The sequence below is a fragment of the Bison bison genome, unplaced genomic scaffold, assembly GCF_000754665.1.
Source record: "Bison bison bison isolate TAMUID 2011002044 unplaced genomic scaffold, Bison_UMD1.0 scf7180017864487, whole genome shotgun sequence".
NCBI lineage: Eukaryota > Metazoa > Chordata > Mammalia > Artiodactyla > Bovidae > Bison > Bison bison.
In genome coordinates, this window is record NW_011495047.1 from 9,796,694 (window position 1) to 9,811,272 (window position 14,579).

Here is a 14,579-nt window from a genome sequence, read left to right on the forward strand (position 1 = left end):
TGACTCATTGGAAAAGACTCTGATGCTAGGAGGGATTGGGGGCAGGAGGAAAAGGGGATGACAGAGGATGAGATGGCTGGATGGCATCATTGACTCGATGGACGTGAGTTTGAGTGAACTCTGGGAGTTGGTGATAGACAGGGAGGCCTGCCGTGCTGTGATTCATGGGGTCGCAAAGAGTCGGACATGACTGAGCGACTGAACTGAACTGAACTGAACTGAACATATCAAATATTTCACTTATGTTTCCCTGGAACTAAGATCCAGTGTCTGGTACAGAGTAAGTAAAAGTCGTTCAGTTGTGTTTGACTCTTTGTGACCCCACGGACTATACAGTCCATGAATTCTCTAGTCCAGAATACTGAAGCGGGTAGCCTTTCCCTTCTCCAGGGGATCTTCCCAACCCAGGGATTGAACCCACATTGCAGGCGGGTTCTTTACCAACTGAGCTATCAGGGAAATCTGGTATAGAATAGGTGTTCATCAAATATTTGTTGAGCAAATGGGTATATATATATATATAGACACTAAAATTAGGAAGACATATTTCCGTTTCTTCTTTTTCCCTAAGTCAGCAAATCTTATCCTTATTTGTGGACGACTGGCTTGAGAATCTGATGGAAGCTATGACCCCTTCCCTACTTCTGATCACTCCTTAAATACTCTTTTGTACACACAAATACACACTAAGGTCAACATTCAGTTCAGAGGGTACACAGATAGTATCATACATGAAAGCCTCCCTATAAACTGCAAACTGAGAACCCTGCTCAAACACATAATCAGCAACGTCCTGTTAAGTCTGGGTTACCGTGGAACCATGCTTCACCAGGGACTTGACAGGGTCTCTCCCCCGAGCATCTTAGGTTTCTGAGTGAGGTCCAGAGGTAAAGCAAGGGCTTGCCTACCTGGGCTTCACCAGGAAATTCCTTGACTGAATTCTTCTGCATAAGAGTGGCCAGGCAGGCAAACCTGCGGCCGCTGGCTGTGGCCTCCAGGCTGTAGAGCTGCCGGAGCAGGGAGAGACAGTGCATCTGCTGCTGCAGGACTGCCAGCTTCTTCTTCCTGGTGGGAAGCAAAGGGTGGTTAGCACGCCCTTATCCTTTACCAGTGTCCACCAGCCTTCCCCAAAAGAAATCGGAGTCTACTCACCCACAGACTTCCAGACTCAGAAAGATTCCTGGGAGCCCACTACTTCTAACCTCATATGCTTTTCAAATTCATCCCTCTTGACCAAAAAGAAGTTTTCAGAGAGGTTTTTTAAAAAAGGTTCATTCTTTGAATTGTTCTTTTGGTTGAACAGATTTCCTATAAATGATTACAGCTCGATAACTAGGCAGTGTTTAATATTATGTGTATACCTATCAGAGAAATAACATTAAATTCCATATATGTGTATGTGGACACACAGTGCACATATATGTATCTTTATTTGAAAAAGACAGGATAATACCATACTTCAAAGACGAAAGATGTACTCATTCTGCTACACTGAATTGGCCCAGAGTAAGGTAAATGAATGAGAACTGTTCATATGCTTGAAAAGAGGAGCCTTAGAGTCAAATAGGCAAAACTCCAGCCTAGGTCCAACTTTAGCTCTCTGTGACCCTAAATGGAACCAGGACAAGTTGGCAAAGCTTCTCACTTCTCACTAGGGTTGTTTCGAGGTTGACTCAGGGAACAGGAATACCAGCATTTTTCTAGAAATGTTTGGAAAATGACACCAAGCCAGGTCCAGGGAAAACTCCTTTTCAGCAGACGAAGGGCTCGCCTAGCCAGTTTTTTGGCCAGGGTGATCTGTCCCATGTTGAAACAGACCTGGAGACAGTAAAGTGAGAAACAGTAATGTAAACATGAGAAGAGTACTAAGGACAAGGTTCTGGATGCAACACACCGGCTCTTATTTTGGAATGCAAACCTGGGGCCCGAGGTGCCAGAGGGAGCAGAGTTAGAGCAGAGCCTGGCCACACTAACAAGCACCCGTAGGGCCATAAGCAAGCAAAGGAGTGAGAAAATGTAATTATGGAGAAAGCACTCTCCTTTCTCATCTCCCACACGTTTGTCAGTAGTAGAGAAAGACTGTGATTTACAAAGCAATGCTGGGAGACTCACATGGGACTGTCTTTAGCTTCAGATGCCATGGAAAGCATCTGCAATATCACCAAATCTCATCATTCTCTTCATAAACAAGTTGTACCACCACAGTGTACGAGGATAGGAGCTGAGGAACTACCCTGAGGTTATCATATACCTTCATGCTCTGTGGCTAAATCTATGGCTAAGAAAGGGATCAAGTCTATGGTAATCTCTGAACAATGTTAAGAAGACTGCACAATGGAAAGAAATGGAAAGAAATAATTATTTAAAACTTTGCTTCCCTGGTGGCTCAGATGGTAAAGAATCTGCCTGTGGTGCAGGAGACCTGGGTTTGATCCCTGGGTCAGGAAGATGCCCTGGAGGAGGACATGGCAACCCACTCCAGTATTCTTGCCTGGAGAATCCCATGGACAGAGCAACCTGGCAGGCTACAGTCCATGGGGTCTGAAAGAGTTGGACATGACTGAGAGACTAACACTTTCAAAGACCTTTTGGTTGAAACACAAATAATACAACACTGTGGACTACTGTAATATTCCCTTTGGTGTTCAAAGGCTTTATCCACATTAGGATTATTCTCCTAACCAAAGTATCTTAAGGTTTACACTGAAATTAATTTTTACTTACTTTTTAAAAATTTTAAACTTTGGCTCTCCAACAAAAATCCCCCATAGTTTTACGGAGTCATTATTTATAAACTGATAATAATTCCAACACATTTTGTTCTGTTGGATTTAATAGCAAGGAGGCTGGAAGAAGTTGCTGAGCTGTCCTGAGTTATTCATACAGAATAAATAGGTTTACTCCTATCTGTCATTTGACAATGGAATGTCTCATGCCGTGCTTTCCCCAGAGTTTTTATTTGTCATACGAATCTTATTCCTTCAGGAAAATTTGTCATAAATGATACAGAATGATCTACAAGGTACATTATTTATTTATTTTTTGGCTGCAGTACAGCCAAAGATCTTAGTTTCCTGACCAGGGGCTGAAAACCCTCCTGCCCACTTGCCGCTGGAGTGGAAGCGTGGAGTCTTAACCACTGGACCACCAGGGAGGTTTTATTTACTGTTAAAGCAAGATGTGGAATGGAGTACAGAGAGCTCCTATTTGTATTTAACAAAGGAAGTGGGTAGATTGTATATATTTATGTATGCTGAGCCCCTCTGGCAAAATACATACAGATATATAACACTGGAGGGGGGACCCAGCAGCTGAGTGGTATAGGGTTGAGCGGGGAGAGTTTGAAAAGTACGCTCTTTTCCTTCTAGCTTTATTGAGATATCTTTCACACATAACATTGTGTTAGTTTAAGGTGTACAACGTGATGATTTCTTTAATTGAAGGACAGTGACATATAATGTTAGTTTTAGGTGTACAGTATAATGTTTCAATATGTGTATACATTGGGAAATGATCACTACAACAAGTTTAACATTTATCACCACATATAAGTACAATTTTTTTTCTTGTGATAACTTTTAAGATCTACTCTCTTAGCAACTTTCAAATATACAGTACAGTATTGTTAACTACAGTCACAAGCTATACATCACATTTCCAGGACTTATAATTGGAAGTTTATATATTTTGATCACTTTCACCAACTTATCAACTCTGCTGGGGGTGACAAGGGATTAGGAAGTGCTCTTTCACTTTCTACATGTATTTCTATGTTTTGAATTTAAATCACATTTATAATTGCTCACAAAAGGCAAAGAGACTTTAAAGGAAATAATAGGGTAATCCTTAAGGAGAAATACCGCAAAGTTCAAGGTTAATCCCTGCCCTCACCTCTGACTGGAGACCACAGAAAGTGGCTTCTTCAAACTGACAGATCTTCACCTTGTGCTTTTTAAAAAACGAGAATGCGGAGGGTTGGCCCAGAAGACTGCTTGCCTTCCTCAAATAAAAGAAGGCCTCCAAACAAGAGAAGGGGAGGAGAAACTGGATTAGGATTCGGATGCTGCTAAGTGTGTGATTAGGACGGTGGCTGGACCAAGGCTATGAAGAATCTGAACTGTGGCAGGATTTAACTGGAAACGGGGAGCTGGACTGGCGGGAGGGGTCGAGGCAGCTTCGGCAGCACACGGTGCTCTTCCCCGCCACGCTTCCGCTTCGAGCTCTCTCCTAGACCCCTTACAGCTCCTTCCTCTCTCCCACTTTCCTCCATTTTTTCATACTTGTGGTAAGAAATCCCAATCAAATCCCCCCAAGTCATAGGGCTCAGCTCAGGGGTAGAGAGCGGAGCTTGCTTACCATGTAATTATCTGACAGATCCAAGGAGGCAGCGGCAGATTCCAGCAGGTAATAAAATGCACACGTGGTTTCTCCAATGACCAGGCAGTGCTGGGTGAGGGGCGAGAGCACTAACTTCAGGACCTCCCTACAGTGGCAGGGCTTCGTGGTCAACATGCCTTTCTTGGGGTTGGTCTGAGCCAGTTTCCTGTTCACTTTATCCAGGAACTCTTCCTCTGTTCTTTGTGGAGAGAAGACGAAGAGCTAACAGTGGCCATACAGCACCAACTTTTGCTGAGGCATTACCGGGTCCGAAAGCCACTTTGTCTGGGAGGCTTTCCTTTATGATTCATTAATCCTATGTCAATCCTTCTCCTCCACTGATCCACAAGGTTTTGAAAGACAGGGACTTTGTTCTTAATGGCAAAGCCCTATTAGGGAGTTTTAAAAACCTAAAGCCAAATTAAGTACCTCACAAATGAAATGGGGAAAAGACCACATCTCAAGAGTAAACTAACACTGTGCTCCATGAAAACATAAAAATGATACAAAGCAATAAGTAATAATAAATTTATCTATCAGCCCATTTGAACTCTATCATGGCACATGTGAATATATTTTATGAAATAACACCATCTTATTCCATAAAAACCCTGCCATTCAGGTAGGCAAAATTACCTCCCTTTTACAGATGAAGAAATTGAAGCTCTGGGAGGTTAAATGACTTACATATGACCTCGCAGCTACTGATGTGTGTGCTGTGCTTAGTCGCTCAGTCATGTCCAACTCTTCGTGACCCCATGGATTGTAGCCCCCCAGAATCCTCTGGAATTCTCCAGGCAGGAATACTGGAGTGGGTTGCCATGCCCTCCTCCAGGGGGTCTTCCAACCCAGGGATCGAACCCAGGTCTCTCACATTACAGGTGGCTTCTTTACCATCTGAGCCACCAGGGAGGCCCAAGAATACTGGAGTGGATAGCCTATCCCTTCTCCAGGGGATCTTCCCAACCCAGGAATCGAACTAGGGTCTCCTCCAGCGCCGGCAGATTCTGAGCTTCTAAGTAAAACCAAAATTAGAGTTCACCTTTCTGAACTACTAGTCCAGTGCATTTTTCACAGGCACCACAAGTTCAAAAGAGTTCTGATTTCTCTGAGACAGAATGACTGAAAAAGTGAGAACTGAGGATGGCTTTGGATAGTGAACATTCTGATAAGTAGAAGGAGGTAGACATCACTGAGTATTTTTAAAAGGGAGAATTGTGTGAGCAAAGACACATTAAGGATGGGCGTGATTAATGTAGAATATAGATTTTTGTTTGAAAACTGTAGGAAATCAGGCTGAATAAATGATAGGAAACTTGAGAGTTGCTGGTGAATTCAAGGTAGGAACTTGCAAAATTGGTAAGATACACATTAGAAAGCCAGGAAGTACATGGTTATGAAATATAAAATCATTTTAATATCATCTGGGTTCAAAAGTAATTGAGCAGGCAAATTTATAGCTGAAAAAAATCTGTTATGTGTATAATACATTTGAGAGAAATTAAATAAAGTTTTTCTTAATCACTAAGAAATAATTTCCCTATAAACAATCAAACAAAACCTTTCCGATTCACTGTTAACTTGCATTTTGGGCTGAGAACAGAAGTCACTATTCCTGGGTGGTAGGATGCCTTCCTTGTCTGTAGGTAAGGTGAGTGTCCTAGTTTAATGATCAGCTGTGTCTTACTTTCTGACCCCCTCCACGTCCACTCTCAGCATCTCCACCTACCTGCAGTATTCCCTTGTGAAGGCCTCCTGACTTCTGGATGATTCTGTCTGGAACTGAAAAGTGTCTGTAGGGAGGAAAAGATGACTGTCCTTAATCGTCTGTGTTCGTATTAACTGAGAACATTTAAAAATTCCTGACTACCTTTCATGAAAATTGCTTCCCCCATTATAAAAATGGTAAATTTAGGTTTAATAGTAACCTTACATGCAAGATTAGGGTACTAATTCTTTTTTCCTTAAACGCAATTACTTGTGATTTAAATAGTAATTCCTTTCATTCTCAAACCTCCCAAACCAATTCCTAATTCTGTTTGCTAAAGAAATGAATAAAGAATGTCCCTCTGGTTTGATGACTAATTCTGATAGTAGAAATCTATGAACATATCTGGATCAGATTTATAACTAGATGGGAGAGAACACAGAAGTGACCTAGTGAAGGAAAACATGAGGGCACAAGATGTCACATCCCACCAGGGTCACAATAGCCAGAAGAGGTTTTCAGCTTTACCTGGTTGATTCTGCTGCTGCTGCTGCTAAGTTGCTTCAGTCGTGTCCGACTCTGTGCGACCCTATAGACGGCAGCCCACCAGGCTCCCCCATCCCTGGGATTCTCCAAGCAAGAACACTGGAGTGGGTTGCCATTTCCTTCTCCAATGCATGAAAGTGAAAAGTGCAAGTGAAGTCGTGTCTGACTCTTAGCGACCCCATGGATTGCAGCCCACCAGGCTCCTCCGTCCATGGGATTTTCCAGGCAAGAGTATTGGAGTGGGGTGACCTGGTTGATCCTAAATAACCTCTATCCTCCAGATTTGCCTCTTCCTCTGCAGCTGTCTTCTGCTCAAAAGGCAAAGACTTGAAAATGCTGTGGAGATGTTACCTATTTGGGCTCAGGAGCACAGGTGGTGGGATTGAAAAGGAGTCTAAGGGAACGATTACAGGGAGGGTTTGTGTCAAGTAAAAGGACTGGCTCGCTGATTATTTAATGATGTCATATAAGGTGAAGTAGGTCTAAGGAAACTGGAATTTGGCAGCACTGCTGTGACGCACAGTTCTCAGGCACCACCGGACTGCAGCCTGAGAGCAGCACGCTTTGTTCTGCGTGTCTGTGCACAGAGACCCAGGGCTGGGAAGCCTCTGTAGGAGTTCGGCTGTGCTGGAAAGGTCCCGAGCCTTGCTCACGCCTAGACTGACCAAGCTGCCTCATCTAAAGGTCAACACTGACCTCTCAAAAACAAAAGGCTGAAAAGCAATTACGAATGATAGTGTGATTTTTCCATAATACCAACCAGGACATTCCCTGTTTTTTTCCTCTTCCCCTCAGCAAGTACAAAAGTGCAAATTACCATAGACCTCATCAGCCAGAGACCAATTTCTCCAAGTCACTGGTCCACCTTCAGAGTCATAAGAATGTTACAGCCAAAGGAGGTATTAAGATCATAGATCAAAATCTTCATTTTAGTCTTTTACCACCACCAATTCGCCATATCCCTTTCCCCCGCCAATACCAACACCAACTTCTCTTTTATTAAAGTAGAGAAAAAGAAGATACTCCTGGGTCTTGACAGCTGTCTTCAAATATGAAAGAAGGCACAAAGCTGAAAAATGAGTGAAAAATTTGCAGGAAGGTAGAGTTCACCTGGGTGAGAGAAGTTTTCTAACAGCTACTGAGAATGAAATGAGCTGTCCTACAAGGCAAGCTAACTGAAAATGTTAAAACAAAGAGGGTGAATTGTGGGCCCTCTGCAGTGAAATCTCAGAGTCCTAACCACTGGACCACCAGAGAATTCCAAGGGTGAACTCTTATCTGGGTTGTGGTAGAGGGCTATAGGTTTGGGGGAACATCTATCCATTAAAACTTCTTTAAGTAGCTAACTCCTACATAACGCTCAGATCTCACTTCTGGAATTATCTCCTTCAAGGAAAAACCTTATTCATTTCTCAGGCTGGGCTAATAGCCATTTCTCTAGGTATCCAAACCCCTAGGTAGTCCATTTTATCACCTTTACCAGGCCATACTGGAATTCTCTATTTATATGCCTGTGACTATGCCAAAGCCTTTGACTGTGTGGATCACAATAAACTGTGGAAAATTCTGAAAGAGATGGGAATACCAGACCACCTGACCTGCCTCTTGAGAAACCTATACGTAGGTCAGGAAGCAACAGTTAGAACTGGACATGGAACAACAGACTGGTTCCAGATAGGAAAAGGAGTACGTCAAGGCTGTATATTGTCACCCTGCTTATTTAACTTATATGCAGAGTACATCATGAGAAACGCTGGGCTGGAAGAAGCACAAGCTGGAATCAAGACTGCTGGGAGAAATATCAATAACCTCAGATATCAGATGACACCACCCTTATGGCAGAAAGTGAAGAGGAACTAAAACACCTCTTGATGAAAGTTAAAGTGGAGAGTGAAAAAGTTGGCTTACAGCTCAACATTCAGAAAACAAAGATCATGGCATCCGGTCCCATCACTTCATGGGAAATAGATGGGGAAACAGTGGAAACAATGTCAGACTTTATTTTTTGGGGCTCCAAAATCACTGCAGATGGTGACTGCAGCCATGAAATTAAAAGATGCTTACTCTTTGGAAGAAAAGTTATGACCATCCTAGATAGCATATTGAAAAGCAGAGACATTACTTTTGCCAACAAATGTCCGTCTAGTCAAGGCTATGGTTTTTTCCTGTGGTGATGTATGGATGTGAGAGTTGGACTGTGAAGAAAGCTGAGTGCTGAAGAATTGATGCTTTTGAACTCAGGTGTTGGAGAAGACTCTTGAGAGTCCCTTGGACTGCAAGTAGATCCAACCAGTCCACTCTAAAGGAGATCAGCCCTGGGATTTCTTTGGAGGGAATGATGCTGAAGCTGAAACTCCAGTACTCTGGCCACCTCATGTGAAGAGTTGACTCATTGGAAAAGACTCTGATGCTGGGAGGGATTGGGGGCAGGAGGAGAAGGGAACGACGGAGGATGAGATGGCTGGATGGCATCACTGACTCGATGCACGTGAGTCTGAGTGAACTCCGGGAGTTGGTGATGGACAGGGAGGCCTGGCGTGCTGCGATTCATGGGGTTGCGAAGAGTTGGACACGACTGAGCGACTGAACTGAACTGAACTGAACCACCACCCCCCAGAAAACCTGATAATTTCACTTTGTATTCTTAACACCTACTTGAAACATCTGAAACACATAAGGACTCTGTATATGTGTACTGAACTGAAAATTTATAATAATAAAAACAATAATTAAATGTATTGAGCACTAACCATATGCCTGGTACTATTCAAAGCACATTATATATTTTAACTCACTTAATCCTCACAACTACCCTATGAAATGTATACTGTTATTTTCTTTAGTTAACTGAGGTTAAGTAACTTGCCCAAGGGGCTTCCCCAAGTGGCTCAGTGATAAAGAATCTTCCTGCCAATGCAAGGAGACATAGGAGACTTTGATCTTTGGGTCAGGAAGATCCCCTGGCAGAGGAAATGGCAATCCACTCCAGTGTTCTTGCCTGGAGAATCCCATGAACAGAGAAGCTTAGCAGGAGTCCCTGGGTTTGCAAGAGGGTCGGACATGACTGAGCAACTGAGCACACACCCACAGCTTGCCCAATATTGCCAACCAAAACAAGTATGACCTCTAAAGTTCCTTTTAACTCTGAGATCACACTTTTTTTTTTTTTAAATTTCTGGTACTTCAGTGATAAATGACTCTCCACCTATTTTTCTCTCTTAATCTAATTTCATCTTTTGAATGAAGAGTTCCAAGTACACAGATAAAGAGAAGTGATGTCCACATATCTTCTTTCTGCTCCCTGATTTACCTTGGGGAGAAGGCAGCTGCAATCTGTCTGTGATCACTTGTGTTAGTATCGAGCCAGTGTCTTTGTAGCTACAGAATCGGGAGGTCCTGCTGGAGCTCTTAGTGGAACAGATGGCGAAACGGTGGAAGGGGACAAAGTCTCCCCCATGACAGCTCCCACAGCGGCAGGCCAGATCTCGAAGAAAGCAGGCACATTCAAGGTGTAGGGCTGTTTGCTGTGCCTTGGGCCACAGCTCCCAAGCCCCTTCCCGCAAAAGAGGCACTCCAAATTCAAGCACCTCCATCTGAGGTAGGGATAGTTCCTCTTGTAGCTTTAGAGGAGAGTCAGCATCTGAAACATAGGAAATGCTAAATGAGAGCCTCCCTTAAGGTAGTAAACTCCCAAGCACATGCTACTAGTTTATAAGAAAATTTTATTGATAATTCTTGTTTGGTATTATTGTTTCCTTTGTATAAAGAATTGTATACCAGTGATATTGACCCTATTTAGGATAAAGTACAACAGGGAATAAATGATCAGGAGACAGATTTCTTAGTTATTCCTCCTAAATTGAGCTTTTTTACTATTAATATAAATTATTATAAACATCAAGTAACCAGAAAGCCTCTGCTCAAATATAAAACTCAACTCAAAGTCAAAGGGAAACTATTTGTGGATTATATGTGCTTTGGGTACGGAGAAGACAATGGCACCCCACTCCAGTACTCTTGCCTGGAAAATCCCAAGGACAGAAGAGCCTGGTAGGCTGCAGTCCATGGGGTGGCTAAGGGTCGGACACGACTGAGCGACTTCACTTTCACCTTTCACTTTCATGCATTGGAGAAGGAAATGGCAACCCACTCCAGTGTTCTTGCCTGGAGAATCCCAGGGACGGGGGAGCCTGGTGGGCTGCCGTCTATGGGGTTGCACAGAGTCAGACACGACTGAAGCGACTTAGCAGCAGCAGCAGTGCTTTGGGTAGCCTATGTCACAATTTTATTCTTTCATGTGGAGAATATGAGACTGCAGCTATTTAATGCATATCTTGCTTTGTTCATGTCTGTTTCAATATCATGCCTAACTCCCTTGTGAATTTCTAAAATCAGAAATAATTTACCCACTTTTCTTCTTATTTATCCCAAGAAGCCAATAAAAGACTACAGCAATATTTTCTAAACCAAAAATCAAGATACAAATACTTAATGCACGAGGTTTAACATGGAGCTAGAATTCTTCAAATTAAGACAGTTTTGAAAAATAAAAGCTATTCATTCACTATAAACATGGTTCTTCCATGATTAAAACAATAATTTCCCCAATTCTTTAGACATAAGCTTTAAGAGACTGGGGCCCATGACACGATATTGATGTTCTTTTTGAACAAACACACCTTCTCCCAAAGCTCTCTATTTGGGCCTGAGAACAAGGCACCAGCTCACCTGACTTTGTCGTCTCTTTGGTATGCTCAGTCTCGACAGAGGAAGGCACTAATATTGGCTCAGCAGGAAGCTCTTGGCCCTTATTGCACCAGCGGAGCACGTGCATATCCACAAGATCCTTCAGTACCTCAAGTAGCTTATTCTTACTCCAGCCAGGCAGGAGGTGCTGCAGCAGATCTATGTGGAAGAAGTGACCAATGACTGCAGCACATTTAACCAGCGACTGTTCCTCTGGGCTCAGTTGATCTATTTGGTTCACTGCTATTTCTGAAGAAAAAGAAATTAGCAATGAATGAGTTTTCTACCAACACAGAATATACCATATTAATAATCTGCTCATTAAAAAAAAAAGGCTTGCTTTTTCTTTCACCTGTTCTCCACTCAGCTAAATCTCTTGAAAGAACCTTATCTCCATGTCTTCTTTTGTCCCCGTTGCTCATTCATTATTTATCCAACAATCGGGTTTTCACCACGACACTGAAGCTATTTCTTGCGGTCACCAAAACCTTTTGCTGGTAGACCCGTTTTGTTTTTACTTTCTCAACTAAACATGAAAGCTGGGCTTCCTGGTCCCAGAACTCCAATTAGTGTAAAGAGCTCAAAACTCCAAGCATTTTAGTAAATCTCTCCAAATTCTGATCTATATATTAAAGCAGTTGTTATTAAACCAATTATATCACCAAACCCCAAATCTTGGAATAATTCTAAACTTTTTCCTCTCTCTCACAACCAACTGGCCACCCACTCATTCTCTTTCTGAAAGTTCTTGAGTGTATTTCCTTCCAAACAATTCTAGTCTAAGTAGTCATTTTCACCTGGATCACTGTACTACCATTTTGAACATCACCAGTCTTCTCTTCTCTTCTTATCCCAATAACACATTAACTAGTGGTAGAACTGTACACTTAAAGTACAAATATAATGTCAGCCCCCTTCTTAAATATTTTTATAACTTATATGGCTTTTTACAATGCAGCTTTGGCTTTTCATTTAGACTTGCTGACTGAACTATTCATTTTAGCTTATGAGTTAACAAATCCTTTTTCCTTCCCTGTGGACAATACTGACCTTGGGTTAACTTTCTAGCCATTGCCTAGGATCCCCATAAAATTAGAGTGTCAGCTGAGTTGCCAGGTAACACTGCTTATGCAAAGAGTGATCCTTGACTGGAAACTGAATTTGGACTAGGAAAGCTGTGAATAAGCTACAGCTACCTGGTGGTAAGCCACAGCTTTGTGGGGGTTCCTCGGGTGTAGTGATTCCTGTAATAGGGTCACAGTGCCTAGAAGCTATGCCTACAGGACTATTCTAAGAGATATCAGTTTCTTGTTGGGAAATGGGGCATCTAAGGACCCATCCATCATAGTCTCATTCCATCATATCTAAGTTATTCCCTGAGGTTCCAGAGGATAGCAGTAGGAACTGTTGTGAGGATCCCCACTGAAGGAAACTACTGGCTACGTTCTCCTAGAGTGCTGTGTTTCCTGACCTGTATGCTTCTCAGTTAGTAAAGCCAAAGCTAAGCGTGGCCCATCACAGTTGGAGGAATATGAACTGTCCAGATGAACCTAAAACCACCAGAGTGAACAGCTTATGACAGCTAATAGTCACTGACTGTTTATTATATACCATGATTTATTTCATTTAATCTTCACCTAACCCCATAAGGTTGGGACTATTATTATCCTCTCTTGACTGATGAGAAGACTAAGGCTTAGATAAGTTTATCGAACATTTCACATCCAGTAAGTGGGGGAACCAATGGTACCCAGGTTTTTCTGATGCCAGAGTCCTGGCTCTTAATTACCAAGGCATTCTGTATTGCTGTTTCACATACCTGTCTATATTCTCAGTAAGACCATAGTTGACTTGAAGGTATGCTTAATCATAATATTCCTGAAAAGGGGTTAATAAAGTACCCTGGCCACTATACTTTTGAATAGAACTTTAAAACCTTCATGTATAAAAAGAGCACTCCCTGCCTAATTATGCCTACCCAATTCTGAGGGCTTTATTCTTCATCTCATCAGTCATTATAACCTTATACTTTGCACTCTTTTTGTTAAACTCCTGCTAGGTCCCTAACACTGTCTATTCACTAGCACCATGGATTTTCTTAAACCTCAGCAACATTTTCTCCTTTGATTACTGTCTCCTCCAGCACAGAAATACGCACAAAGGGAAACTCAGGTCATAATATTTATTAAATAACTAGAAAACTTTTCCAAGTCAGCCTCAAAGAGAACAGTGGGCTCAGTTATGTAAAACATAACTCAAGTAGCATTACAAGTCTTTAACAACTCTTTGGGCAGTGCCAGAATTTATTTCTGAAAGGCAGGTTTCCTTTTGGAAGAAATGAAGCTAGTGTGATAATGAGGGTTCTATACTCAATCACCCACCAAATTACTAAGTGCAATGACATCCGTAATTGATTCACATGAGGTCTTCAAGGGACCTGCCTTTTAATAACGGTGGAAGAAGCACTGTATCCAAGTTCACATCATCCTTGACTGTGCAGACATAAAGTTCCTGGTCTTCAGAGCTGGCAGGAGAAACACTGTACATGGTGGATTTCATGGCATTGGCTGTAGGGAAAGAAGACTATGATTGAGGAAAATGCCACGCTCAGTCACTGTAGTTTTAAAGACACAAGATTACAAGAAAATAAGACACTGAAAGGTTTGGGTGAATGAAGCACACACCTTTAAAGTGGTTTACCCCACCCATCCTGCCTGCTCTCTCATTTCTCTTAGAAACTAACAACATTTTCTGAAATACACAATACCTAACATTCTTACGCTTCCTGTTTACCTCCCAACATCCCTCTCTGCTACTGCATTACAGCTTGAGGATGCCTTTCTGGATTTATACCTCTTTCTTTTTCCCTTCTCCCATTCTCCATTCAAACCCTCAAGTCATCCTTCTCATCACTAATGTGCAATTCTCTACTAGACTCTCATATTTATCAATCCTCTTTGATGTTTATAAATCCTATTTTTAAATCCCCACTTCTGCTCAAAAAAATAACTAAAGTAGATGGACTCAATTACTTTATCTGAGGCAGGTATTCAGTGTTTTCAACATGAAAAGTAGAAGAAGTGTTAGTTGCTCAGTTGTATCCGACTCTTTGTGACCCCATGGACTGTAGCCCGCCAGGCTTCCCTGTCCATGGAATTCTCCAGGCAAGAACACTGCAGTGGGTAGCCCTTCCCTTCTCCAG

The 14,579-nt window shown here is 42.3% G+C and overlaps 1 protein-coding gene across 1 annotated transcript in view; it reads right to left on the reverse strand.

Moving 5' to 3' along the window:
* LOC105005305 (adenylate cyclase type 10-like) overlaps positions 1-14,579 on the reverse strand; it is a 39,112-nt gene that overhangs the window by 4,943 nt on the left and 19,590 nt on the right. The window contains exons 18-25 of the mRNA XM_010863255.1: positions 13,819-13,944; positions 11,360-11,626; positions 9,942-10,271; positions 6,107-6,170; positions 4,357-4,576; positions 3,892-4,017; positions 1,646-1,818; positions 909-1,065 (exon numbers count right to left, since the gene is read on the reverse strand). Of these exons, the coding sequence (XP_010861557.1) occupies positions 909-1,065; positions 1,646-1,818; positions 3,892-4,017; positions 4,357-4,576; positions 6,107-6,170; positions 9,942-10,271; positions 11,360-11,626; positions 13,819-13,944 (1,463 nt within the window). The remainder of the gene's footprint in view (positions 1-908; positions 1,066-1,645; positions 1,819-3,891; positions 4,018-4,356; positions 4,577-6,106; positions 6,171-9,941; positions 10,272-11,359; positions 11,627-13,818; positions 13,945-14,579) is intronic.